A 27,845-nucleotide genomic window follows, 5' to 3' on the forward strand; every position below is an offset into this window, starting at 1 on the left:
TTTTCCAGAAGGTTACCTTTAATGTCTATGCTAAATAAATAACATTTACACACCAGACAAAACCATCATAGGCTTTTATAAGAATCAAAAGTTAAGAATCCAAGTTAAATGTACAGAGGTACATCAACTATTTTAAATTATAAAATCAAGTGTGTGCATATTAAGAAATCACCTTGATTAAAAATTTCCAAGCTTAATTATTCCTCCTTAAATAATTTTAAATTCTATATCAGACAAAACAGCTACAAATGTATTTGTGCAAATTAACTTTAAAAACATAGTATGGCTCAAAAGTCCTCAATTATTTCTGCAGCATCATTCTTTAAGAGCACACGTGAGTCATTATTCTGCTTTAGCCGTAATTCTTAGTCCCAGTGAACATACCGTACACAACTATAGACAATATAAACTTAATTACTTTGCCCCAGATAGGAGTAAAGGATTAAGATGCTATTGAAACAAGTTAATTTTTAGGGATTTTGGCAAAAGCCATAAATATCAATGTAATTAAAGAAATAAGATTTGTAAGGCTTATCTCTTCCCTCTACATATAAGAAATTTCTTGTAGAAACCTGACTTAGGAGGAATAACAGGAAATAGACAACTCGTTCCACTCTTCCTATCACACTTAATATAAAATTCATACAATATTCAAAAATTAATTTCTCACAAACCCAGCCAATTTCTTTCAAAAAGTGTAACCTCTGCTTTAAGAGATCACAAGTTTAAATACTGCCATAATTAAGAAAAACAAAATAGTCATTTATACAAGCATAATTCAAGTTGCTTGTGCAGTGAAATTAAAATCTATCACTTCATCTTCCTGAGCTAACGAACTAACATGCAGATTATCCTGCCAGTCCTATCACCAACCGCTAATTTTATTTACATTAACAAGTATTAACATTTATCAATTACAAGTCTACAGGTTTACTCGTTGGTAGTAGCTGAGCTTTGCCAATAGGATTTTTTGGAGAACCTTTATACCAGACCCTTTCTTTTTCTGACGGTTTCCTAAGGACTCTGGTATTTATCCCAGGAGAAAAGCCCATATTATTATTTACAACAGATTTAAATACGTCATGATTTGTCAGGTCATCCAAGGGAACCTTAATTTGGCCATCAGATACTACTTCCTGTTTACAAATTCTGGTAGACCCAAGAGAAGCATTCTTGGAGTCTGGGTACCTCTTCATCCTTGAAAAAGACTTATAAGTTAACTCCATGCCTGATTTTGAAATTGCATCAACATTTGGCTGTTCACATGCTATAAACTTCTGTTCTTTAGGATCTGATTTGGTACATGAAATCAACGAATCTTTTGATGTACTTTCTATACCAGAGGAAAGAGCACTGTCACAGCTCACTGATTTCACCAGAGGAGAAGCCGCATCACCAAGACTTGCCAATTTGTGCCTTACAGGTTGTCTGCTGTACTCCAACAAGGAGTTAATCCTTCTGACAGACTGACGGACAGGTGTACGCTGAAACTTAAGAGGTGACCTAACTTTGGTCCTATTTGGTTCATTGAGAGAAAGCTTGTTAAACCACTGTATGTGGTCTGACACCCTCCCATGCTCTGTCATTTGTGAGCTTTCAGGGCCGGTTGTATGACAGTTTCCCCCCAGTGACTGCTGCTGAAGGATTCTCACAGGCCTCGGTTTTGGTAAGTTTGTTATATTACATGTAATCTGCTCTGAGGAAGAGAGGTCAGCTGCATCCTCCCTAGAACCTGCACATTTCAGTAAGAAGTTCTCTTCAATCATATTCTCATTCTCCTTTAACTGAGTATTTAGTTTATCCCTTGGGGACTGCTGTTTCTTTATGTGTTCCTCACTAGGCAATTCTGGCCTGACTGAGTGATCTCTAGGTATATCTGAATGGATGCTTTTCTCATGTTCAATCTTCATATGAGCTGAGTAAAATGTTATAGTTGCTTCTCCATCTGATTTTTGAGTTTGATGTAGTGAGATGTCTTGTTCTGAAAAACTATTTTCATCTGTTTTAGTTTGATGTTCATCTGATTCTATCACAGTCAAATCACTAGTTTCAAATAGATTTTTCTCTGGGCTATATTCTGTAGAAGATGTTTCATTTAGCTTTAGTTTCCCCACATTAGTTATTGATGACTGCCTGTGATTTATCAATGCATGAAGATTACTTCCAGACTCAGAAAATGCTTTCTGAATTTTCACCAAAGTCTCTGTGGTCAAGTTATTTTCATCCCCACTAAGAGAGCTTTCAGTTACATTGTTATGCTTATCATGTACGTTAGAAGGGGTGAGTTCATATGAATGAACAGGGGACTTTTCAACCGTAGTATCAGGCTCCAAAGAGTTTTTCACCTCAAGGTTTCCTTTGATCAGAGAAACTTCATTTGCAGCTATTTCTTGAAAACTAGAATTACTAGGTCCTGTCCAAGACATCCGGTAATTTGTTCCATCTAGACGCTCTGGAGTTAAGTTTTCCTCAGATTTATGAATCTTTTTTGAACCTAAAATAAAACAGTTCAGTCTTTTCAATCATTTGTATTTGAAACATATTTGAAATATTATTCAAACACATGGCAGATAAAGGTATTAAACATTAAATTTCAATAATTAAGGATTTGTGTTAAAAGAAATAATTTTTAATATAAAAATGTCAAACATTTTTGTATTTATATTTAAAAGCATCTTCCAATTGTTCAGACAAAAATACGATGCCAATTCAAATATTTTCACTATTCAAACATGAATTTTTAATTTCTAGAACAGTAAATTAATATATTTTACGATAAAATAACTGAAGCTTATATGTCAATTATATCTAATTATATCTCAAGAAAGCCAGAAAAACTTTTTCAGAAAAGCAATGAAAGTAGGCTTTTTGGGTAAAACTAAAAATATCATGTAACTGTACCTTTCTTTGTTAATCTTTCATCAATATCTGGGCTAAAAAGCAGACCTGTTTTTACAGACTCAATCCTATTTTTTAAACTTTGTTGATTTGCAAGTCGTCGACCAACATTTTCACGTCTGTCGACACCAACACACCCATTCTGTACAGAAAAGAAAAATTGAAAATGTTTTGGTTAAGAAATAAACCTAGTTAATTCAAATACTAAGACAAAGTAAATTTTTGTAGTTATCAAAATCCTCTACAGCTGATTGAAAAAGGTATATAAAAGTAAACAATTTCATACCAAACACAAATATACTTGCATGCATGTTGATGAAAACTGTAAGCATCTGACTTGGCTATTACTTGGTATTTTATGATCTAAAATAAAAACAACCTCACATATTAACTGAAATAATTTCTTTTGTGATGACTCTATGCTAGGACCTGCTCACAACAGTGAGTGAACAAAACAAAACAGATCAAAATCTTACCCTCAGAATTTACATTCTAGATGGGGAGATTTCGAGCAGGACAAGAACACCAGTAAATTATATTGTATATTATACAATACACAAGGTGAGAAATGCTATGGAGAAAAGTAGAGCAGGGTAAGAAGCCTATGGTGGGGTGTCATTTTAAACAGAGTGATCAGAAGATGATTTGTGAGCAAAGATAAATGTGTGAGAGCCATGAAGATAAAGGGGGAAAGAATATTATCCCAGGGAGAAAAAGACCAGGGTAGTGTCCGAGACCGAAACCAGGTCTGGCACATTTGACAAACAGCACAGAGGCAAGAAGCTGAGTGGGCTAGAGGGAGTGGTGAGAGGAGGACTCAGAAAGGCAGGCTGGTTCCAGTCCTGTGGGGAGGTACATGTAAACATAAGAACTTTATCATTTTTTCAGAGTGAAATGAGGAGTCACTGGAGGATTCTGAGCAGAGGAGTGACAGGACTTTACTTGGGATTTAAAAGGATCAATTTGGCTGTAGTATTACAGCAAGGTAGAGGTAGACCTACTAGTAGGAGTTTATTGCAGTAAACCAAGTTGGAGATGACAGAATTTATAGAATATTAGAAATGTAGTACCAGTGAGAATTGTTCAGTCTGGATATACTCTAAAAGCAGAGGAGACACAAGATTCCCTAATGGTTTACACAGGACGTGTGAGAAAGTGAGGAGTCAAGAATGCCTACATGGGGGGCACCTGGGTGGCTCAGTCGTTAAGCGTCTGCCTTCAGCTCAGGTCATGATCCCAGGGTCCTGGGATCGAGCCCTGCATCAGGCTCCCTGCTCCGTGGAAAGCCTGCTTCTCCCTCTCCCCCTCCCCCTGCTTGTGTTCCCTCTTTCGCTGTTTCTCTCTGTCAACAAATAAAATCTTCAAAAAAAAAAAAAAAGAATGCCTACATGGTTTTTGGCCTAAGTGACTGGAAGAATGAGTTGCCATAGCTGAGATGGTGACGACTGTAGGTGGGGATGTGGTTGGTGGAGAGGGGGAGGAGTGGAGAAATAGCAGCAGTGAAGAAATGAATCTTACGAGCTCTATTTGGGACAGGTTATACTTGAGATGTCTATTGGATGGACATCAAGTAGAGAAGTAGGCAGATGTTAAGAAACAGTCAAGTTGTTCAGGAAAGCATTTTGGGCTAGAGATATAAACTTGGAAGTCTTAAGTAAATATATGATGTTTAAAGCTAATGAGCACCTTGAGTGAGTAGAAAGAGAAAAGGGAACTCTTTGGGCACTCCAATGTAAAGGAATTAGGAAAGTAACCAGTGAAGAAGGAAGAATCATAAGTAAAGTGCCTCTGAAGCAAGGAAGGAAAGTATGCCAAAGAGGAGCAAGTGATTAGCCACGTCAAATGCTATTGACAAGTCTAATAAGGACTGTTATTTGTCCACTGGTTTGAGCACCACTGAATTCATGGGTGATCTTGAAAGGAGCTGCATTGATTGTTGGGGATGAAAGCCTCATTAGAATCAATTTAAGCAGAACAGAAAAGGAGGGAACAGTAGATATCAATTCATGTGTAAGAGTTTGGTATAAAGGGGAGTAGAGAAAGAGACAGTAGCTGGAGAGGCAGGGTTAAGAGTGTCTTTTACCATCAAGTCTACAGCTTTATGCTAATATGAACATCAATGAAATGGTGAAAGACACTTACTGTGTCTTTGCTACTTTTCCCCAGACTAAATTTCAAACGAAGAGATCTTCGGACCTTTTCTTTACGACTGATCTTAGGAGAGAAGCAGCCTGCTTTTCCTGATTCCACCCTAAAAAAGCATGGGATTAAAAATGTCAGCATTAAAAAAAAAAATGTTAGCATAAAAACTGGAGGCATTCTTGCAAAATGCAATTTGAAAGTCCAGAGCAAATTATATTGCTAGTAATTAGAGTAATAATTTTCTAAAATCAGTTAAGCTTTAATGTATACATTATATTTGTATATAAAATGGCCTCTCCTGTTTATCACAAGAGTTACTTAGTCACTTATAAAACAGAATCATTAGAACAGACTAGCCTGGGGGCCCCTGGGTTGGCTCAGTCTTGATTTCGGCTCAGGTCATGATCTCAGGGTCCCGGGACTGAGCCCCATGTCTGGCTCCACGCTCAGCAGGGAGTCTGCTTGAGAATTCTCTCTCTCCCTCTCACTCTGCCCCTCCCCCTCCCCCTCAAATAAATAAAATTTTTTTAAGAAGAACAGACTAGCCTACAAATTAACGGGAAATTAAAAAATTACACACATCAACATACAATAGGATTTTAAGCAAGCAAAGTGGACTCAAATTAGAAGTCATTCTCTGGAGGATATATAAAGTGCAGCTGATTGATAAGATAATAAAGGCAGGGGGAATTTTTAAAAATTATGACTCAAGGGGCGCCTGGGTGGCTCAGTTGTTAAGCGTCTGCCTTCGCCTCAGGTCATGATCCCAGGGTCCTGGAATTGAGCCCCGCATCGGGGTCACCCTGCTCAGCAAGAAGCCTGCTTCTCCCTCCCCCACTCCCCCTGCTTGTGTTCCCTCTCTCACTGTGTCTCTCTCTGTCAAATAAATAAATAAAATCTTAAAAAAAAAAATAATTAAAAAAAAATAAAATCTTTAAAAAAAAATTATGACTCAAATATGATTCTCAGCAGAAAGACAAACAAAATATTTTATTAACTATATATACCAGTGAAACAAAATGTCCTGGATTTATTACCTGCAAACTTTTTTGCCTGCAATCCTCTTACTTCGCCTTAGCACACCTGTACTAATCAAACGGTTTCCACTGATGGTTACAGGAGAGACTGAACTCTGAGATGATCCTTCTGGGCTTGTATCAAAGGGAACTATAAAAATATAACCACATGTAATATACCACCCATACTTCCTTTCCAAAGTATAAAATATTAATAGCAATTAGATTTAAAGTCTTAATTTCCAACCCTATGCAATAACAAAATCACATAATTTCTGGTTAGCAACTTCAGAAGCCAAATAAACCCAATTCAATTTAAAAAAAAAAAAGTATCAATTTCTTACTTTTTAGTTGCCAATTAAGGGTCAGATTAAACATGACTTTTATATTAAAGTTTTGCTTTTCAACTCATTTAATAATGGAGTGTAGATTAATATAGGAAAAAAATTATAAATAGGTACTCTGTGGACTGTAGATTAATATAGCTGCCTTTATATTAAAAAAAGCACATATCTGTTATTATCCAAAATTAGAAACCAATCCATTTTCAATTTTGCAATGGAATTTACTGAATTGTGGCTGAGAAATTTAAGGCCAAAGAAAAATGGCAAGTTAAAACCTCTGTCTTTAAAACCAATATGTTAATTAACTGAATTTAAATTTTTAAAAAATTAAAAAAAAAACCCACAAAAAAGCAAAACAAAACAAACAGCAAAAAAAGTGCGTAAGGCAGTTTCTCTGCAGTGGCCACTCTAGCTCTGTTTTAAGATGGCTCCAGTCTCACCCGTTTTTCACAGGTCTGATAAAAATATCAGTGAATGTAAACTATATTATTATTTTTCTTAATAATATAAACGCAGTGTTTGGTAATAAAGACTTATGTGTTATTGTTCCCTAAGATTAAAATATAATTTTTGTAATTAAATTAGACAAATATAGAAACTGAATCTTTTCAGGAGTGCCTGGGTGGCTCAGTCAGTTAAGTGTCTAACTTCAGCTCAGGTCATGATCTCAGGGTCCTAAGATGGAGCCATGCACCAGGTTCTGCGCTCCGCTCAATGGGGAGTCTGCTTGTCCCTCTGCCCCTCCTCCTGCTCATACTCTCTCTCTCAAATAAATAAAATCTTTAAAAAAAAAGAGAGAGAGAAAGAGAAGAAGAGAAGGAAGGAAGGAGGGAAAGAAGGAAAGAAGGAAAGAAGGAAGAAAAAGAAAGAAAGAAAATGGTGAGTTAAAATAATAGGATTATTGTTAGTGAACTTGATTTTTAAATTTTTTTTAAAAAGATTTTATTTATTTATTTGACAGAGAGAGAGAGAGTGAGAGGGAACACAAGCAGGGGGAGTCGGAGAGGGAGAAGCAGGCCTCCTGCGAGCAGGGAGCCCGATGCGGAGCTCGATCCTAGGACCCTGTGATCATGACCCGAGCAGAAGGCAGACGCCTAACCAACTGAGCCACCCAGGTGCCCCTGAACTTGATTTTTTTATTAAAAAAAAAATCATTGATTCAGCAGGCTCATACTAATGTTCCAGTAACACAAGAATGTTTAAACTACTTTTTGGGAGCTTGGAGAGAAGGAATCAGTAGGTTCATTTCTTGAAGCAGATGTTATAATGCTTATAATAAGCAAAGGCAGATAGAATTACAATTCACACTGGCCATTTGGAAACAGTCCTCCGAAGTCGAAAAAACTAAGAAAACACTAAGTTAGGGGTGCCTGGAGGGCTCATTGGTTCAGCCTCAGACTCTTGATCTCAGCTCAGGTCATGATCTCAGGGTCATGAGATCAAGCCCAGCCTTGGACTCTACACAGAATCTGCTTGAAATTCTTTCTCTCCTTCTCCCTCTGCTCTCACTCTTTCTCTCTCTAAAAAAAAAGAGAGAGAGAGAGAGAAAACACTAAGTTAGTTTAAAAGAATTCAAGTCTCCAACCTCTGAATACTGAAAGAAATACAGACATAGCTTCAGATATGTCTGTATTTGTCTTATCATTACAATGATATGTCTTATCACTATATTTTAGCAAAACACACACAGAGATCCCGTGAAGGACCATAAAAAACAAGTTGCTATTCTGTTCAACTTTCTAATAAAACAAACAAGGAAAATCTAGACTTTTTGGATAATAGAAACTAAACGGAGGCTTCTGGAAAGATCTCTTAACCTAGCTAACAAATTTAAAGTAAAACTCTCAACATTGTCTGAAATCAATAAAAATCTAAAAGAATTAGAGATCACTCACTTTTTGATGAAATGTGAGACAAACAGGAGATAGAGGACTCTGGGCTCAGGACTTCATTTCATTTTGGGTTGATCATAACATTAACTTGTAAGATTAACCATGAGCCAACTTGTATTCTGTACATGCTAAAGGAGCCAACTCAATCTAAGACCATACTAACAAAAATCTGGTATTCAAATTAGCAAAATTATATTTTTCTCTGGCGGCTCTGGGTGGCTATATTAGGAACTTATAAGTCATTTGGGAGAAAATGGCTGGGCTGGTAAAGAATCTGGAAACCGTGTCATAAGGAACAGCGTAAACCAAGTTATAAAGCTTTTATAAAATCTACTTGAATATAAAACTAAAAAATATCCCCCTCTTTACCTGAACAATGGTTCCTCCAATGGCAGTACCCCACCACCCTGCATTTAGGGAAAATCAAATTTTGGCAACCTCAACAGGAGATAACAATACAGTCATAGCTATGGATCAGAGAGTCAGGAAGTAACTAAAATAGAATTCAGGATGTCCAATCACCTAAAACCCGAGAACCAGTGCTATACACAGAAGCCCAAACTCTCATTCTAAGTTACTTACCATAACTTTCAATAGGCATGGTCAGTCAACATACACACATACACATTAATTATACAGAGCCAGTGTCTATTTTAAAACTGAGGGGACTGGACACCTGGGTGGCTCAGTCAGTTAAGCGGCTGCCTTCAGCTCAGGTCATAATCCCAGGATCCTGGGATCGAGCCCCACATCGGGCTCCTTGCTCAGCAGGGAGCCTGCTTCTCCCTCTCCTTCCGGCTTATGCTCTCTCTCACTATCTCTTCTCTCTCAAAATAAAAACCAATAAAATATTTAAAAAAAATAAAATAAAATAAAAGTGAGGGGACTTTATAAAAATTAAAAGATTTGATAAACTGAATAAAGCCATAGTTCCTAAAAGGGGTGACATTAATATGAAATAGCACTTTGCTCAGAATAGACACTCATGTTAATGTTTACAACTCAATTATATAAATTCTTTTTGCTACCTGATACTGGTGTAGAACTGCTACTGAAGAGATTAGTTGGTAACAACTCAAAGTTAAAATTGTGCTTGATGGACTTCCTCTTCTTACTTGAGAAACCATGAGACGAATCCACTGGCAGTTTACGCTTAGCATTTGGTGTAAGAATCGTGGGTGATACGGATACCTGGGCTGAAAAAAAAATTGTTTTATCAACTCTGTGGGAAAAACAAAAGCTTTACGTAATTTCTTCTTATAAAGTAGTTACTTAGAGCTAACCAAAGAATGTGAGAATATGTTTACATTATCAAATATATGTTATAACTAAATTAAAACCATGCAATTATTTAAAATAATAACAGGGAAGTCACAAAAAGGCAAGATTAACAATAGTGACTTAAACTAAATAGACTGAAAGATGCATATAATCCACATTAAAGAATATTAATATATGGAATAAAATAATAATCAAGGAGATCAAACAAACTGATCTACATAATAGTTTTGCTTTTCATAACTAAATATTAACCACTTAATTTCTTCAATTTGAAAAACAAAACAAATGATCATACTGTCTGTTATTATGTTATTGGCCTAATTTCAGCCAGAAGCAAACCAAGATAAAAATGGGAACATATGCTAATAAAATTCTGGTTCCAAAACAAAATGAAATTTGAGTTATTTTCACATATTCAACAGCATCCAACGTACATTCAACAGAAAAGCATGATTTAAAAGACCAAAAATGTAACAACAAACTAAAAGAAATTCTTACCTACAATTTTGGGTTCATTATATCCAATGTAATTAGCAATGTCACAACAAAATTATAGTACCGTATCTCCATTTAAAATAATATTTGGATTTGATTAAACCAAAATAAGTTAGGTAATGGTTACTTTTTGTATAATATACAGAAATTTTCACTTAAATACAAAATATATAATACCTACCAATTTTTTCTTGTTGAGGTGTAACGGAGGGTGTTCTGTTAGATTTAAGTTTATTCAATGCTCCACTAACAAAATCTGAAATGCAAAACACATATAATCATATAATCAATTATAATTTAACATTTACCTATCTTTCACCAATAATTCATTTTGATGTTTGTGGTTTTCCAGCATCTAAGTTTATGTCAGCTTATACATTTTATTTATTTTTATTTTTTAAAGATTGTATTTATTTGAGAGAGAGTATGAGTGGGGTTTGGGGGGCAGAGGGAGAGGGAGAAACAGACTCCCCGCTGAGCCAGGAGCCTGACACAGGGCTCAATCCCAGGACCCTGAGATCATGACCTGAGCCAAAGGCAGATGCTTAACCAACTGAGCCACCCAGGCACCCCTACATTTTAAAGTCACTTAAGGTTATTTAGAAGAAATTATTTCAAAATAGGAAAAAAACTAAAAGATTTATTTTGATTACATTCCCAATTTACATGCCCATCTCTTCTCTCAAAAAAAAAAGTGACATACAATATAGAATATGTGTAAAACAAATGTGTATAATGTACAGATAGAGAATGGGAGAGAAAATCATTACTTATTGAGGAAGAGAAGAAATGGCAACAAGAGAGAAAGCTTGGCAGGGGAAGCAAAACCTGGACAGTGTTCTGAAGGATTAGTAGGTGTTGATTTAGTAAGAAGGTAGCATTTGGGCAAGGTGAATAGCATATGCAAAAGCACGTAGGTGAAAAGACAGGATTTATGTATGCTAGAAACCAGTAGTTTGATACTGCCAGAGCAAACAGAGAGCAGTGGATATGGTAAGAGATAAGTCTTGTGCATTAGTTGGAAAAAGGCCTCTATGTCATTTTGAAGAACTTGAACTTCTCCAAAGGCAAAAGGGGGGGGGCGGGCAAAACTGTCAGATCTGAATTTTTGAAAAAATAACTGGCAGCAGTATGAGAGTTAGGGGGTTGGCTAACTAGCTGAAGGTTCTTCTAAGTATGTTATTTAGTCATTCAACAAAGATTTATTTTGTACCTACTATTTGTCAAGCACAGTGCTACCACTGAAGATACAAAAGTGATCAAAACAGACATGGTCTTTGCCCTTATAAAACTTACTCTAACAGAGAAAAAAAAGCCATGAAAAATACCAAGGAAATAAAAATATGACAAATGGGATTCGTAGTCTGAAGTACAAATTTAACAACAGATTTAGACTGGGGAGTTATAGGTGCTCCTGAGGAAGTGATATTTGAGATCTAAAGGAAGAGTGGCAATTAGGCAAGCAAAAGATGAAGATCTGAACTAAGGCAGGAAGAGTGCAAATGGAGGTGGAAAAAAGGTATTTAGGAGCTCAAAGTGACAAGGCTTAGTGATCAGTGAGATGTGGGAATGAGAAAAGAGTGGATAAGAGTATCTAGAATTCTGACTTTGATGATTGCGTAGATAATGGTGCCACCCAAAGGAAAGGAAATTATGCAGGGAAAAGTTAGACATGCCTATGGAACACTGAAATGGATATGAATCAATTTGTGGAAAGATCAGGGTTGGAGAAGTAGTTTGAGAGTCATCAGCTCAGCAATGGTAGTTTTAAAAAAATTAAGAGTGAATGAGGTCATTTAGGAAGAGGGCAAAGTGTAAAAAGAAAGTCAAGTATGGAAGAATGGAGCAATTAAGAGGTGGTAGAAAAAGAAAATCCAAAACATAAAGACAGAACAAGTGGAGAGGTGCCTGGGTGGCTCTGTCAGTTAAGCGTCTACCTTCAGCTCAGGTCATGGTCCCAGAGTCCTGGGATCAAGCCCCGTGTCAGGCTCCCTGCTCAGCAGTGAGTCTGTTTCTCATTCTCCCTCTGCCCTCCCACCTGCTTGTACTTGCCTGCTCTCTCTCATAAACAAATAAATAAAATATTAAAAGGCAGGAACAAGTGGCTAAAGATGTAGGGAAACAACAAAAGCACAGTGTTATAAAAACCAAGTAAATTTAAAAAAAAAAAAATCAGGAAGGAAATAGTTAAGTGGCCAAAGAGATTCTGAATGATACAGGCCTAAAAAAAGTACCCATTAGATTTAGTGATTAGGAAACTGTGACTTCAACTAGTTTCATGCAAAAATATACCCCTAATTTTTAGCTACAATGTAATATAAAAAATCTTTAAATGTCTGTTTACCTGATTAATCACCAAATATCACTCAAAATAAAGTTCAGCTATAGCCCACTTGTGTATTACTGAGAAATCTTACACCTTTCAAGTGAAACAGGTACAAACCAGAGAAGACTGAAAACCTTAATGAAGAGCCAAAAATAGGCTATGCTCTAAATGGCAGGTAATGGCTTATAAAGCCAACCTTCACGGCACCTGAGCAGACAAATAAAGTTAATATGGGAGAGGAAAAAGAGAAAAAAAGGGAAGAAGAAAAACAAAAGCCAGAGCTGAAGAGAGAAGAAACAACTGAGCAACAGACTCAGCCACAGCAAAAACCCCACACAATTAGAATAGCACAGGAAAGGGGACACCTGGGTGGGTCAGTCAGTTAAGCATCTGCCTTCAGCTCAGGTCATGATCCCAGGGTCCTGGGATCAAGTCCCGCATCAGGCTCCCTGCTCAGCGGGAAGCCTGCTTCTCCCTCTCCACCTGCCGCTCCCTCTGCTTTGTGCTCTGACAAATAAATAAAATCTTAAAAAAAAAAAAAAAAAAAGAATAGTACAGCAAAATCAGAAGCATGGAAAGACAAACTATTCCCTCCATAATCTGAAACCATCCTGACTGCATCATGGCATCATGGGCCACACTGCAAGTACAGACCATCTTTTTTTTTTTAAAGATTTTTTTTTTTTTAATTTAACTGACAGAGAGAGACAGCTAGAAAAAGAACACAAGCAGGGGGAGTGGGAGAGGGAGAATCAGGCTTCCCGCTAAGCAGGGAGCCCGATGTGGGGCTCGATCCCAGGACCCGAGGATCATGACCTGAGCTGAAGGCAGCTTAACCAACTGAGCCACCCAGGTGCCCCAAGTACAGACCATCTTTCTAGAGAAATGGAAAAATTATGTCTCATGACATATGTATTTCAGGAAGCACCAGACGATAAGGGCATATTAATCAAATCAGCTCAGCACTGTACCACTGACCATGAAAGACATTTGTTTAGCACAATAATAATACAGAAGAGCACACAAACTTATAAATATAGGTAAAAACATTACTTTCATTACACGAGTTTGCCCATAAAATACTATACAGATTCTGGGGTAAAACAATTATTGAGAGGGCGCCTGGGTGGCTCAGTTGGTTAAGTGACTGCCTTCAGCTCAGGTCATGATCCCAGAGTCCTGGGATCGAGTCCCGCATCGGGCTCCCTGCTCTGCGGGGAGCCTGCTTCTCCCTCTCCCACTCCCCCTGCTTGTGTTCCCTCTCTCGCTGTGTCTCTCTCTGTCAAATAAATAAATAAAATTTTTTAAAAAAAAAACAATTATTGAGAATTGCCATACCCAGCATATGCTAGACTAACTAAGTCATAGAATAAATATCAAAAATAAAAGTAAAAGTTCCTGGAGATTGGTAGCACAACAAAATTAATACACTTAACAGTACTGAACTGTACACTTAAAACTGGTTAAAATGATAAATTTTATGTTAAATATTTTTCTACAATTTAAAAGTCCAAAGATTCTTCAAAGCAAATGCAATCAGATCACATGGATGCTTATAGCATTTCAGAGTGAAATGAAAAAAAAAAGAAGAAGAAAAAAGAAAAAAATGGGCTATGGGCATTAAGGAGGGCATGTGATGCGATGAGCACTGGGTGTTACATGCAACTGATAAATTACTGAACACTACATCTGAAACTAATGATGTACTATATCTTGGCTAAGTGAATTTATATTTTAAAAAAAGGCTAGCTATAACACACAAAAGATAAACACTAATGGTCTAGAACTCCTCAACAATTTCAAATTGCTAATGAAATCGATGCATTTTAATGATGCTTGACAAACACTATTTTAACCTGTTTGAACAGATAAAGTACCTCTGGGTTTAAGCCAAATATTAATAACTCGACTTAATGTATTCATTCTGTAGTTTATGCCCATTAAGTATAAAACACTGGGCTGGATACAATGTATAAAACATGGCCTCTACCTCCAAAGAGCATTAAATATAATAGGTAAGAGAGTCATGTATGAGGAGTAAATATAAAACCATATAAAAACTGTTAGAGTCTTGAATATTATAGAATGCCAGCACAGAAAAGAGATTATTTTCCCACTAAAAACACAGCAGGGGTGAAGCATGCCTGACAAAACACTTAAACTGAATTTTGACAACTGGATATAATTTAAACAGCAAGGGTAGATGGAAGTAAAAACATTCTATCAATAAATAGGATAAGCAAAAAACCCAAAGTGTCTAAAAAACAATAAATAAAAAATGGAATTGAACTAAAGTATAGTATACATTGCATAAATTAGAGAGAGAAAACAGTAGAAAGGCACACTAAAACAATCCTATGAAAGACCTTTAATACCAGGTTATAAATATCAGTTTTATCAGTGAAAGTTTCTGATGAGTATGTGGGAGACATGATTAGAGTTATACAGGAAGAACATCAGTCTTGACAGCAATAAGCAGGGCAGATTCAATGAAGAGGCATGAAGATCAATAAGGAGATTCTTAGAGTAAAGATGATGCAGCAGTAAATACCACAGACAGCATCTTACAGAACCTGAAGACTGTGAATATAAATGGTAGAGTAAGAGTTAGGTACCCACCATTTAAAGCCCCAGTGACTAGAAAATGATGGTGCTGTTAATAAAAAAAAGGAATTCAAGAAGAACCAGTTTAAAGAGGGTGAAGATTATCATTTCAAAATGCTGAGCTTAAAGCATCAAAAATAGGCAGAAGTGAAGATATCTCCCTAGTAAGCTGTTACTACAGTGAAACTGATATTTGCAAGACAATAGTGATAGAGATCCAGATCCAGCGTTGACCTATTTTTTTTTTTAATATTTTGTTTATTTATTTGACAGAGAGAGACACAGAGAGAGAGGGAACACAAGCAGAGGGAGGGGGAGAGGGAGAAGCAGGCTTCCCGCAGAGCAGGGAGCCCGACATGGGGCTTGATCCCAGGACCCTGGGACCATGACCTGAGCCGAAGGCAGACGCTCAACGACTGAGCCACTAGGCTCCCCCTGTGTTCACCTATTTAGATGCTATAAATGAAACTCTAGGAATGAATGAAATCACAAAGGAAAAGAGGGTAATAAAGAGGATCTGTGCGGCGGCTGGGTGGCTCAGTCGTTGGGCGTCTGCCTTCTGCTCGGGCCGTGGTCCCAGGGTCCTGGGATTGAGCCCCGCGTCAGGCTCCCGGCTCAGCGGGGAGTCTGCCTCTCCCTCTCCCTCTGCTGGTCCCCCTTCTTGTGCTCTCACTGTCAAATAAATAAATAAATAAAATCTTTAAAAAAAAAAAAAAAGGATCTGTGTCTGAGAATATCTGTATCTGGGGTAGGAAGTTTATGGGATGAATTATGTGCTCCAAAAATACGTGTTTAAGTCCTAACTCCAAGCACTTGTGGATGTGACCTTATTTGAAATTAGTGTCTTTGTAGATGTACTCAATTTAAGAAGAGGTCATTAGGGTAGGCCCTAATTCAACGTAACTGGTTTCACTAGAAGATGAAAACTTGGGCAGAGAGACACCCAGGGAGAAGGCCATGTGACAACAGAGGCAGAGATCGGATGCAGCTGCAAACCAAAGAATGCCAACAATCAACAATCACCACCAGAAGCAAGAAAAAGCAAGGAGATTCTCCCCTACAGGTTTCACAGGGAACATGGCTCAGACAACAGCTTGACTTTAGCTTCTAGCCTCCAGAACTATGAGACAATAAATTTTTGTTGTTTTAAGCCACCCAATTTGTGGTACTTTGTCACAGTGACCCTAGGAAACTAACACAGAAGGCATAGGGAAATCTACAAATGAGGCAAAGAAGAAACATAAGGCTGTATCATATAAGCCCAGATTCAAACAAGAATGAAGACAGTTAATAACAATTAGTTCTAAAAAATGGGCAGAAGACTTGAACAGACACTTCTCCAAAGAAGACATACAAATGGCTAACAGACACATGGAAAAATGTTCATCATCATTAGCCATCAGCGAAATTCAAATGGGAAATTCAAATCAAAACCACACTGAGATACCACCTTACACCAGTTAGAATGGCAAAAATGGACAGGGAAAGAAACAACAAATGTTGGAGAGGTTGTGGAGAAAGGGGAACCCTCTTACACTGTTGGTGGGAATGCAAGTTGGTACAGCCACTTTGGAAAACAGTGTAGAGGTGCCTCGAAAAATTAAAAATAAAGCTACCCTATGACCCAGCAATTGCACTACTGGGTATTTACCCCAAAGACACAGATGTAGTGAAAAGAAGGGCCATATGCACCCCAATGTGCATAGCAGCAATGTCCGCAATAGCCAAACTGTGGAATGAGCTGAGATGCCCTTCAGCAGATGAATGGATAAAGAAGATGTGGTCCATCTGTACAATGGAATATTACTCAGCCATCAGAAAGGATGAATACCCAACTTTTACATCAACATGGGATGGGACTGGAGGAGATTATGCTAAGTGAAATAAGTCAAGCAGAAAAAGTCAATTATCACGTGGTTTCACTTACTTGTGGAACATAAGGAATAGCATGGAGGACATTAGGAGAAGGAAAGGAAAAATGAAGGGGAGAAAATCGGAGGAAGAGATGAACCATGAGAGACTATGGACTCTGAGAAACAAACTGAGGGTTTTGGGGGGGGGGGATGGGTTAGCCTGGTGATGGGTATTAAGGAGGGCACATACTGCATGGAGCACTGGGTGTTATACGAAAACAATGAATCATGGATCACTACATCAAAAACTAATGATGTATTGTACACTGACTAACATAGCATAATAAAATAAAATTTAAAAAAAAATAACAATTAGTTCTGATACTCAAAAGATGAGAAATTTCCTGTTTTTTTTTTTAAAGATTTTATTTATTTTTTTGACAGAGACAGCAAAAGCAGGAATGCAAGCAGGGGGGAGTGGGAGAGGGAGAAGCAGGCTTCCTGCCGAGCAGGGAACCCGACGTGGGGCTTGATCCCAGCACCCTGGGATCATCACCTGAGCCGAAGGCAGACGCTTAACGACTGAGCCACCCAGGCGCCCCGAAGATGAGAAATTTCCTAAGGCAACTGGAAGAAGAATGGCCTCAGTCTTCTTGATCAAGAAGGAGATAAGAAATCTTATGACTGATTCCACCAGCTTTAGGTCTTTTTTTTCTTCCTTGGTAATGTTTCCTTCATTAGTTAGTTCATACTTGTAAATAGTTCATGTCACTATTTCAAATCATGATCTCATGCCTGACTGTTCTCTGTATTCCCAAATCTCAATTCTTTACACCAGATAATTTTCTAAAACATTATAATCCTGTTATGCCTCTACGCATAAACCTTCAATACCAATACCCAATATCCAGCTTCACGCTATATTTCAGCCTGACATTCAGTTCACCATAATATCCTCCTAATCCTTAGGATAAACCCCTCACTCAAGTCATGTTAGTCTATTTACTAATAGTCATAGATTATTTCTTCCCTACACAAATCTTTCTTTAGAGCATCTTCTTATCTACAATAGGATACAAGTATTCTGACGCTCTACCCAATTCCCCTAGACTCTACCCATTTTTCAAGAAGGTTCAGTTTGACTTCTTCTTTGGAGTCCCTGATCACCATAACCCAGGGAACTTTTTTTCCCCTTTGAACACATTTTACATTTATGCTAAAGATTTAGCATTTAATATTAGATTGTATTGTCATTTTTGCTTTTCACATGCATGTGTCATGTTTCTCCAACTATGCCGTAAGCACCAAAAAGGCACAGACCGCAGCTTATGCTTCATTACGTTTAAACACATTTTAGATGAAAGCAAATTGCTGTAATTCCACAAAATGAGACTGCTATTGCCACTTACCTCCTACACTTTGTCTTCGCTTTCTCTTACAATCATCAGGAGTTTCACATTCACCTTCTTCAAAGCCTTCTAATGATGGAGTAGCACAGAGACCATCAAGACCCAACATAGCTGGTATCTTTTCCTGGATAAAATCTGGAATATGCCCTAAAAAAATGTTCAGAGTTAAAATTTTTCCTCTACTCTCCCTCAAAGTGTTCAAATAGTATATACCAAAATGTTCAAATAGTATATATTTCTAATAGTTGTCTTCACAGTTCACTTGGAGGAAGCTGGGATCTCCTTCATTTAAACTAATCCTGTTACTTTATAATGTCTATTCATCTTACCAATATCTGATGCATAGTCAATAAGAGTTTGCACTACTGCAGCCTGTAATCGTAGCTTTTTTTCTGTGTTAGCAGACATCTTTTCATGTCCTTCACTTGTCTGAAGAAGGTTTGGTGCAAATATTACAGCAAGATTGCTGCTATCCATCTTATTCTCACTGGACCTTAAATGAAACAAAGTTCTCTTAGATTGAGCCAAAGAGAAACAAGAGGTAAAATAACATATTGAGCACACTTTGAAGACTTATTTTATCAAACACAAGTCCAAATAGCTACCCTCTGTCTACCCATCTATATGATTGGCTTGAAATAAGACAGAACCAGAAATAGCTTGTGTGTTTAAATATATATCACAAAAACCATGCTAACTATAGAGCCCACACTTTGTTTTTCCACACAAATGGATTATTTGATTTTCAAACCCACACACAGAAAAACTATTAAAAGGCTGCAAGTATGTCTAGAACAAGCAGGCTCATTGACAGCAAGCAGAGAGAGAGGACAAATTTGAGAAGCAAAACACAAATATATCAAAAACATAGTAATCCGAAGTCATTCAATGGACAAAGAATCCTATCAACACCAATAAGCCATTCATAATGATGACCTTAAGGCAGTAAGAAAATACAAATCATGTGGCATATTGTCTCTTAAATTATACAGGGTACACTTCTTACAGTAAGGAAATAATTTTTAAAAAAAATTTCCATTCCAAATTTAAGTTATTATCTATACGGGTAAATCTAGCTAATTAACAACCTGTCATTTCCTAAGACTTTAATTACTTACCTAAGTGAAACATTCCTGAGAAAGTTAAAGAAGTATCTTAATACATCAATTGTGTGGTCAGCCATAAGACAGGAGAGCAACAATGTAGCTTTATTTTTCTCCTCTGTTCCTAACTGTTGAGCTTTGAAGAGTGCTTCATGCAAATCAGCTGGAAGGATGGGCTCTGGCAATTCCCTAAAAAACTGCTTAAGAAGTCCAGCAACATCACAAGGAGGTGCAGAAGATAGGCAACTTTCACCATGATCCAGTTTATTCTGAAATAAATATAATAATCTTGAGCATTTGAGGGATTAAGAGTTTACTGCAAATAAGCTATCCTTTTCTGTACTCTAGAAAGCTTTAATAAATTTTTAACTCTTGTTTTAATATACATCATGCCATTTTAAAAGGCTAAAAACAAAAACAAAAAACATTTTTTCATTTCCTATAGTACTTTATAGGAACAAAGGACCACAAATTTGAAAGTACTCTAAATTTTTAAAGCATTATATAGATTGTGGCAATCATTTCACAATATATACATATATTAAAACATCAAGTTGTACAGTATTTGTCAATTATATCTCAAAACTGAAAAAAAAAAGCATTAAATAATGCATGATTCTTTTTTTTTTTCTTTTGCGAGAGAGTGACAGAGCAAGCGCACTTTTGGGCATGGTGGGGGGGACAGAGAGGGGGAGAGAATCTTAAGCAGGCTCCACAGCCAGCATGGGGCTGGATGTGGGGCTGGATGCAGGGCTGGACCTCGTGACCCTGAGATCATGACCTGAGCCGAAATCAAGAGTCAGACACTTGGGGCGCCTGGGTGGCTCAGTCAGTTAAGCTTCTGCCTTTGGCTCAGGTCATGATTCTGGGTCCTGGGATCGAGCCCCACATCGGGCTCCCTGCTCAGTGGAGAGCCTGCTTCTCCCCCTGCTTGTGCTTGCTTGCTCTCTGTCAAATAAATAAATAAATAAATACATTTAAAAAAAAAAAAAGAGCTACCAGGGGAACTGCTGTATAATTCCTTTTAGAGAAAAAGGTTCTTCTGCCACAGAAAAGGCTATTTGCAAATTCAGTTTCTGTTAATTCATGCAATAGTTTAAATATTTCAATTCTAAAAACCAAATAAAAAAGTAGTACAAATGAAAAATTATAGTTCAAGAATATGCTTACCTTTAGGGCTCTTAGACGAATAACAGATCCTGATTTCCTAAAAAGCCCTTCTGTATGAATATGCTCTTCTAAAGATGTGCAAGCATCAACAAGAAAACTGAAAGAGAGAAATCTTTTCAGGGGGCCAGATGCACATCTTACTAAATCCTATTCTTCTACCAAAGTACATGGACCAAGCACTAACCCCCCTTCAGAGGCTCTGATGTCACAAATCTCTTCAGTCTTTGTGATAAAAGGTTAATTCTAGTTGTTTTTCTTGCTTCGTAAATTCTTCTGTCTAGCTCATCTTTTTATCCATGACAATTTCAGTGAGGTTGCTTTATTTTTTTTAATTTTTATTTTTTTTTAAGACTTTATTTGACAGAGAGAGAGAGAGAGAGACAGCAAGAGAGGGAACACAAGCAGGGGAAGTGGGAGAGGGAGAAGCAGGCTTCCGGCCGAGCAGGGAGCCAGATGCAGGGCTCGATCCCAGGACCCTGGGATCATGACCTGAGCCGAAGGCAGAAGCTTAACCGAATGAGCCACCCAGGCGCCCCTCAATGAGGTTGCTTTAATCCAACATCCTTCTCAATCCTACTTCATTTCTCTGCTTCCATTCAGAGCACAAGATGTGTCATTTTTACTGCCTCCACTTCATATTCCAGTGTCTCCTCAACCCTTTCCAATCAGACTTGCACCCCTATTACTACAATAAAACAGTTCTCATCTTAGATATCATGTCAATATTTAAGTAGATATTAAGGTCATCAATCCATGGTCAATTGTCTTCATTTCACTTGTCCTGCCAGGATCTGACACACTTACCCATTCCCTGCTTTTCTTGGAAATATTCTTTTTCATGACACTTCCTGCTGTCCCCCTAACTATTCCTTCTCAAACTCCTTTTCTGGCTCCCCTTTTTCTGTCAGACCTCTACATGTTAGTATGACCCCGGGCCTTAAGCCCTTCTTCTTTTCTTTTCTCTTTTTAAGATTTTATTTATTTGACAGAGACAGAGAGAGAGAGAGAGAGAGAGAGAGAGAGCGCTCGCACAAGCAGGGGGAGCAGCAGGCAGAGGGAAAGGGAGAGGGAGAAGCAGGCTCCTGCTGAGCAAGGTGTCAGATGTAGAGCTCGATCCCAGGACCCTGGGATCATGACCTGAGCTGAAGGCAGACGCTTAACCAGCTGAGCCACCCAGTCACCCCCATAACTTTAAATATCTACCATCTGTTACATTTGCCCAAAAATAAGGCATTGTGCTTTTCTCACTCTAACACTGCCTCTCAGAAAAGTCAGATATATCCTAATCCTTACAATCCTTCTCATACTTAGAGGTGTGTGCTTAATTTCTTTATGAACAACTTTTAACCATCAATGTTGGCTTTAGTAGTTAACTGATAACACAAATTAGAATGGATGTCAGCAGCAAGCAATTGATAGCACCGTGCTGGTGCACAATGGCTGAATGTTACAGGGGGTAACTGACAGAATTTAATGTTTGTTTGTTTAAAGCAGGCAAAGAAATTACAACAAAGATTTAGTCATCTTTACTACAGATATAACTGCAATTCTAAAGGTAGAAAATCATTATAAACAACTCTTTCATAGGTCATTTGAAAAGCAAAATAGTAAGTGCTTACCTTATGGAGATTGTGAATCAACACCTATATGCTGAATGAGGGAAAACTGTTCTAAGGTTGCAAGGTATTCAATAAATGCTTTTGAACAATGTATCAGTTAAAAACCTAGGTTACTGAACTAGAGTGGCCAGAATGAACCCTACTTTGGATAGAGGGGAAATGAATTAGTAACAGGTAAGATAGTTCTTTGCATGCTTCTTTGAACTATTGAAGATGTAAACTTCTCTGCTAATTTTTTTTTTTTTAAGAATTTTTTTATTTATTTGACAGAGAGAGACACAGCGAGAGAGGGAACACAAGCAGGGGGAGTGGGAGAGGGAGAAGCAGGCTTCCCGCGGAACAAGGAGCCCGATGTGGGGCTTGATCCCAGGACCCTGGGATCATGACCTGAGCCGAAGGCAGACGCCCAACAACTGAGCCACCCAGGCACCCCTTCTCTGCTAATTTCTGATGCAGTTAGTCCAAAAGGTTACTTTTAAATAGTAAGTGACACAGTAAAGCTCAAGTGTTACATAATTTATATTTACAAATACTTTATTTAATCTTAGCTTAAATGTTCTTTTATCCACAAAGGAAAAAGAGGGTGGGCGGGGGGGGGGGGGACGACAACAGACTCTTAACTAGAGAGCAAACTGCTAGTTCAAAACAAATGTGTAAGTCAATCAGCTATTTTTTAATTTATTCTTTTTAAAGATTTGATTTATTTATTAGAGAGATTGTCTGGGCATGAGCAAGCAGGGGGAGGGGCAGAGGGAGAGAGACAAGCAGACTATCCGCTGAGCAGGGAGCCCAAAGTGGGACTCCATCCCAGGACCCGAGATCATGACTTGAGCAGAAGTCAGACACTAACCAATTAAGCCACCCAGGTGCCTCTCAGCTATTTATTTTTAAACGGCCCAGACAGTGGTTTGAAATATTTTTCTTCATCCCAAACTTAGCTTACCTTGGAATGTGTCCATATTCTGGTACAACAGAATGGGGCAATGCACTAAAAGGTACTCCAAATATTTTACCCTAAAATGGCAAATTCAATTATTCCAACACAAATATTAGGCATAATGTAAGTTTTCTTAAGTATTAAGCAAATTAAAAACCTTAGGAAATTAAAAAAATAGAAATAAGACAATGAAAATAATTATTACAAGTAACCTTGATTAAAAAGTAACTACTATATGCTAAACATTCCCTTAGGTACTGGGAGCACAAAAATGGCCAAGATAAAGTCATTGTGAGTGGGGGGGATGGGTGAGACAGGTGAAGGGGATTAAGACTACACTTACCATGATGAGCACTGAGTAATGTACAGAATTGCTGAATCACTATACTGTATACCTGAAACTAATGTAACACTGTATACTAATTGTACTGGAATTAAATAAAGTCATTGCCCTAAAGCAATGTAATACATTCCATCAGTTTCCAATCCCATAATGAAAAATCAATCCAGTTAGTGCTTAGTCAGGAAATTCTTAAAAAAAAATTGGCCAAAACACTAACATTTTCTAAAAATACTATGTTTCTTTCAGTAACCTTATAAACATTGACCTTATACTTCCCTTCTGTCACCTTATAAATACTAACGTGAACAAAAGGCTAAGTTGATTGGTAATGCCACTCCTTGAGTACTTCTTAAAATTACATCGAAGTGGTTTTTAGACCTGATCTTCTTTTCCACACTCTGGAAAACTGTTATTCAAATTATGTTCTGAGGTAACCAAGGCAGGGATTCCGCAAACATTTAATTCAAATTTCTTTAACTACTTTGAAATATATTTTTAAAAGGTCATATTCAAATGTATTACTCATACTCAAATTTAATACATTGAAAATCCCAAGAGGAATCTGTATGTTACACACTTCTTAATAAAGAATCTGCCACTATCTTTGTGTATGCATTCCAACTTCTTAAAAACGTGTCACTGATTAAGGTAGTTTTGCACCGGACTTAAATACAAGCCTATATACGTACATACATATATGTATGTATGTATGTGTGTGTCAGTATATATATATACACATATATATACGCACACATATATATACATATATCTGCTTATATAGAATTAAGTAAGTGGGTATACCTAATCTAATAAACATTAATTTAGCTTAGATGCATCTGCTCTCCATGAATGCTCTCGAAGCACTTGTTAAGAAATCATTCACACTGTTAATTATTCAACAGAGTAACAAAATCTTAGTAGTCCTTTTCAAGCATCTGGCTCCATTTAATTGATGAATATAGAAGACAGTACAGTACAGTGCTTAAGGGAGCAGGCTCCTAGTGGCAGGGTTGCCAGGTTTTAAATCCTGGCTCTTCTACTTATTAGCTGAATGACCTCGATCAAATTAATTCTTTATGCCTCAGCACCTTCACATAGGTCCTAAGTCACAAGAGTTGTAGAGAAAATTAAATAAATTAAAAGATGTAAAGCATTTATATTAGTCTCTGACATAGAGTAAGCATTCAAAGAATATTTGTTGCTGTTATGATTACCATTTCAAGGTGAGCTGTTAAAAAAAATGTATTAGTGTGGAAACCCCCTTTTTTGGTAAATCATAATTTTCTTGATATTGTACAACCAAACAAAATGCAAAAATCAGATGCTGAAGCTGATTATAAGTCTACAGAGGTCCTACATACCTAGAACTCAGGGATTTTTTTCTCAAGTGTATTATTCTCAATAATGGCCTCACAATAACATAATCTCATAAAATAAAACTAATAACTTGCTTTTTAAATTTTATGTACTGGAATATCACAATGTTATCTTCAAAAGATTTCTGGCACTGTTCTTTAAAAGCTCAAAACTATTATTAGCTAACAAACACCAAAGAGCCAAAGAAATCTAGTTTTCAAATAAAACTGTTCCCATTCTCATAACACAAAGATCTTCCGTATTTATTAGAGTATTTCTATTATGATTTCTAGCCTGACTACCAATTAGGATTTCAACCATTGATTACCATAACAACTATCATTAGCTGAATAAGTGACATGTGACAGGTACTGTGCTAGTCCTATCTACAGATCTTATCATTTTTAAATCCCCTAAATAATCCAAGAAGAGATACCATTATTCCCACTTTATAGAGTAGGAAACTGAAGCGTAGGAAAATTAAACAGTCCAAGATCATATATCCATAGTAGGAGTAAAGCAGGATTCAAACTCAGGTCTGTCTGACTCTAAAAGTAGGTATCAATTTTTTTTTAAAGATTTTGTTTATTTGAGAGAGAGAGAGAGAGTGAGAGAGAGCCTGAGCAGGGGTTGGGGAGCCGGAGAGGGAGAAGCAGGCTCCCCGCTGAGCAGGGAGTGTGACTTGGGGCTTGATCCCAGGACTCTGGGATCATGACCTGAGCCAAAAAGGCAGAGCTTTAACGGACTGAGTCACCCAGGTGCCCCGGTAACGATTTTCTTAAGGAGTGAAAAAAAATCCAGATTCAAATTTTTTCATACACTTACAAAACCAGTATATTTGAGATCTTGGAAAACCAGTTTTTCAATCAGAAGAAATCACTCTAGTTTTTAAATATAAACATATACGTTGCCATTAAGTTGCAAACAACAAAAACTATTTTCTCCAGAATGTATAAGCTTTTAAGAGGTATACAAATTAATTTTGTTAGTAGCTTATTTATCCAAGTACTTATTTTCTTTCACAAATTATAAATTAAGAGCTATGCACATTTTATTAGTTTTCGTCTCTAAATACATAAAAATACCATAGAATTAGGCAAATAAATTTAAAATGTTTTATATTCAATTTACTGTATTTTTCCCAATGAAATTCTGATGACGCAGTAGACAATAAAATTTCATTCAAAATCCCCTTACTTCGACGACCCTCAGATCATCAACAGCTTTTTAATTATTCCACTCTGCCGTTTTAATTTACTCACTTTAAAAAAACAGCTTTATATCTCAAAGACAACCAAGCGGCAAGCTTGTTTTTTTCAAATTAGTGAACACAGAGGTATTATCTGAAGCCTATTTCTAATGCTCTTTCACACCTTATCTACTGACTCATTTAGAAAATTTACTGATCCTCCTTGTCCCTTTACAAATTTTATTTTAAAACTGTGGTGGTGGTGGTGGGTAGTGTTTGCCTCCCTTCCCACATGCTACTTGTTCAAAATACAATAAATTGATAATATCTGGAGATATTTTTAATTGTCAAAACTGGGAGATGCTACTGGCATCTAGTGGGTAGAAGCCAGAGATGCTGTTAGACATCCTACAATGCACCGTACAGCCCCCACGTCCCACCTCAAAGAATTATCTAGTTCAAAATATCAACGTCGTGAGGTTGAAAACCCTGCAACTTTCTCAGTGATCAAAAATCCCTGTAAAGAATCAACAATGTCATTCTTTAAATTTCAGCAGTCGACCATCTGGATTGAATTAGTACGCTTAGCCACATCCTCTTTGGGATCCACACATAATGAACATTTTAGCATGAACTGTAATAAGTGATGGTACAGGGTGGGCTCTTTTTTTAAAAAAAAACCCAAATCTCTTTTCCCGGAACTTACCACTATATCCGTGGTTGCTGTTTCATGTCTCCTGCGATCGCACTGCCCACGGCCACTCTTGACCTTAATGCCATAGACCGCCCGAAGCTGCTGCAACAAGGCCAACCTTACCAGCCTCCGATCCCACATCCCGGACACGTAGCCCACTCTCCGAGGCAGGATCTGCGTCCTGACCCTCGTCCGCCACCAGGTCTTCCAATTTCCAAACACTCTGAGGTTTGCACTCTGCGCCGCTGCCTTCTGGCCAAGTCTGGCACTGTTCCGGCTCCGGACCCCAGCCACTTCCACGGCTTTTCCCTTGGTCCTCTAGCCACTTCCACTGACCTTCTCCTACTTCCCTCTGATCTAGCCACACCTCACCTTTCCCTCACTTACACCGACCTTCTTTCTCGTCACCTGATCCTTTCAGCTACTTACACAGACCTCCCTTCTTTCTCCCGGATTCTTTCGGTTCCGTGTACAGACGCCTGTTACCAGCTTCTCACCACCACTTCCGGCCACTTCCTAAGATCCCGTTTCCTCCAAACCTCACTTCGCCCCCGTCCCTTCCCAACGGTGAAGACCCTTCTCCTTGGCCCTCCTGCCCCGGCAGGCTCAGCCGGGCGTTCGTCTCTCAAGACCCGGTGCCCCCAGCCCTAGCCCAGCCGCCGGACCAGCCGGCTGCTCAGGCGCCTTTTCCAGTCCCGGTCCCCGCCCGGGCTGGTCGCCGCCGTCACCCCGTTTCACAGGCTGCTCCTTCCCTCCCCCAGCAGCCGGCCTGCGGCCCCCGGCCTGCACATCTCGGTGTGCTCACTGAAGCCACGCAGCTCTCCTCATGCCTCCGCCTCCACCTTCTCACCAGCCCTGGAGCCGCGACCGTCCCACCCTCCCTTCCAGCCCAGGCTCAAATGGCAGCGCCAAACAGCGCTCCGCGCTCTGATTGGCCCGCTTCTCTTTTCAAAATCAGGACCTCAGAGAGTGGCCAGGAGCTGCCTGTCTAGTGACACCAGGGCAAAGGGGGCGCTCACGAAGGGCGTGGTGGGCAAAACTAAGAAATATGAAAAAAAAAAAAAAAAAGGTTAAGTTCCACTTGCTCCTTCATAGCCATATTTTTGGAGGAAAATACTTCTTAGAGCGTATTTTAATACACCTGGCCTGCGACTGAGACAATACATTCGGGGAA

General features: G+C 38.1%; 1 protein-coding gene across 1 annotated transcript; it reads right to left on the bottom strand.

The window, feature by feature from the left end:
• On the bottom strand, positions 1-27,541 carry ARHGAP11A (Rho GTPase activating protein 11A). Its single transcript, XM_034994034.1, has 12 exons — positions 26,684-27,541; positions 23,096-23,166; positions 20,534-20,630; positions 19,379-19,632; positions 18,590-18,753; positions 18,261-18,407; positions 10,250-10,324; positions 9,321-9,488; positions 6,078-6,207; positions 5,041-5,149; positions 2,902-3,040; positions 1-2,494 (listed from the first exon to the last, which is right to left on the bottom strand). Exons 1-12 carry the CDS (start codon positions 26,810-26,812, stop codon positions 915-917), a joined length of 3,063 nt encoding a protein of 1,020 aa, XP_034849925.1. The 5' UTR covers positions 26,813-27,541; the 3' UTR covers positions 1-914.
• Positions 27,542-27,845: the final 304 nt, after the last annotated feature.

The sequence above is a fragment of the Mirounga leonina genome, unplaced genomic scaffold (genome assembly GCF_011800145.1).
Source record: "Mirounga leonina isolate KUSES-001 unplaced genomic scaffold, KU_Mleo_1.0 Mir_91, whole genome shotgun sequence".
Taxonomy (NCBI): Eukaryota; Metazoa; Chordata; class Mammalia; order Carnivora; family Phocidae; genus Mirounga; species Mirounga leonina.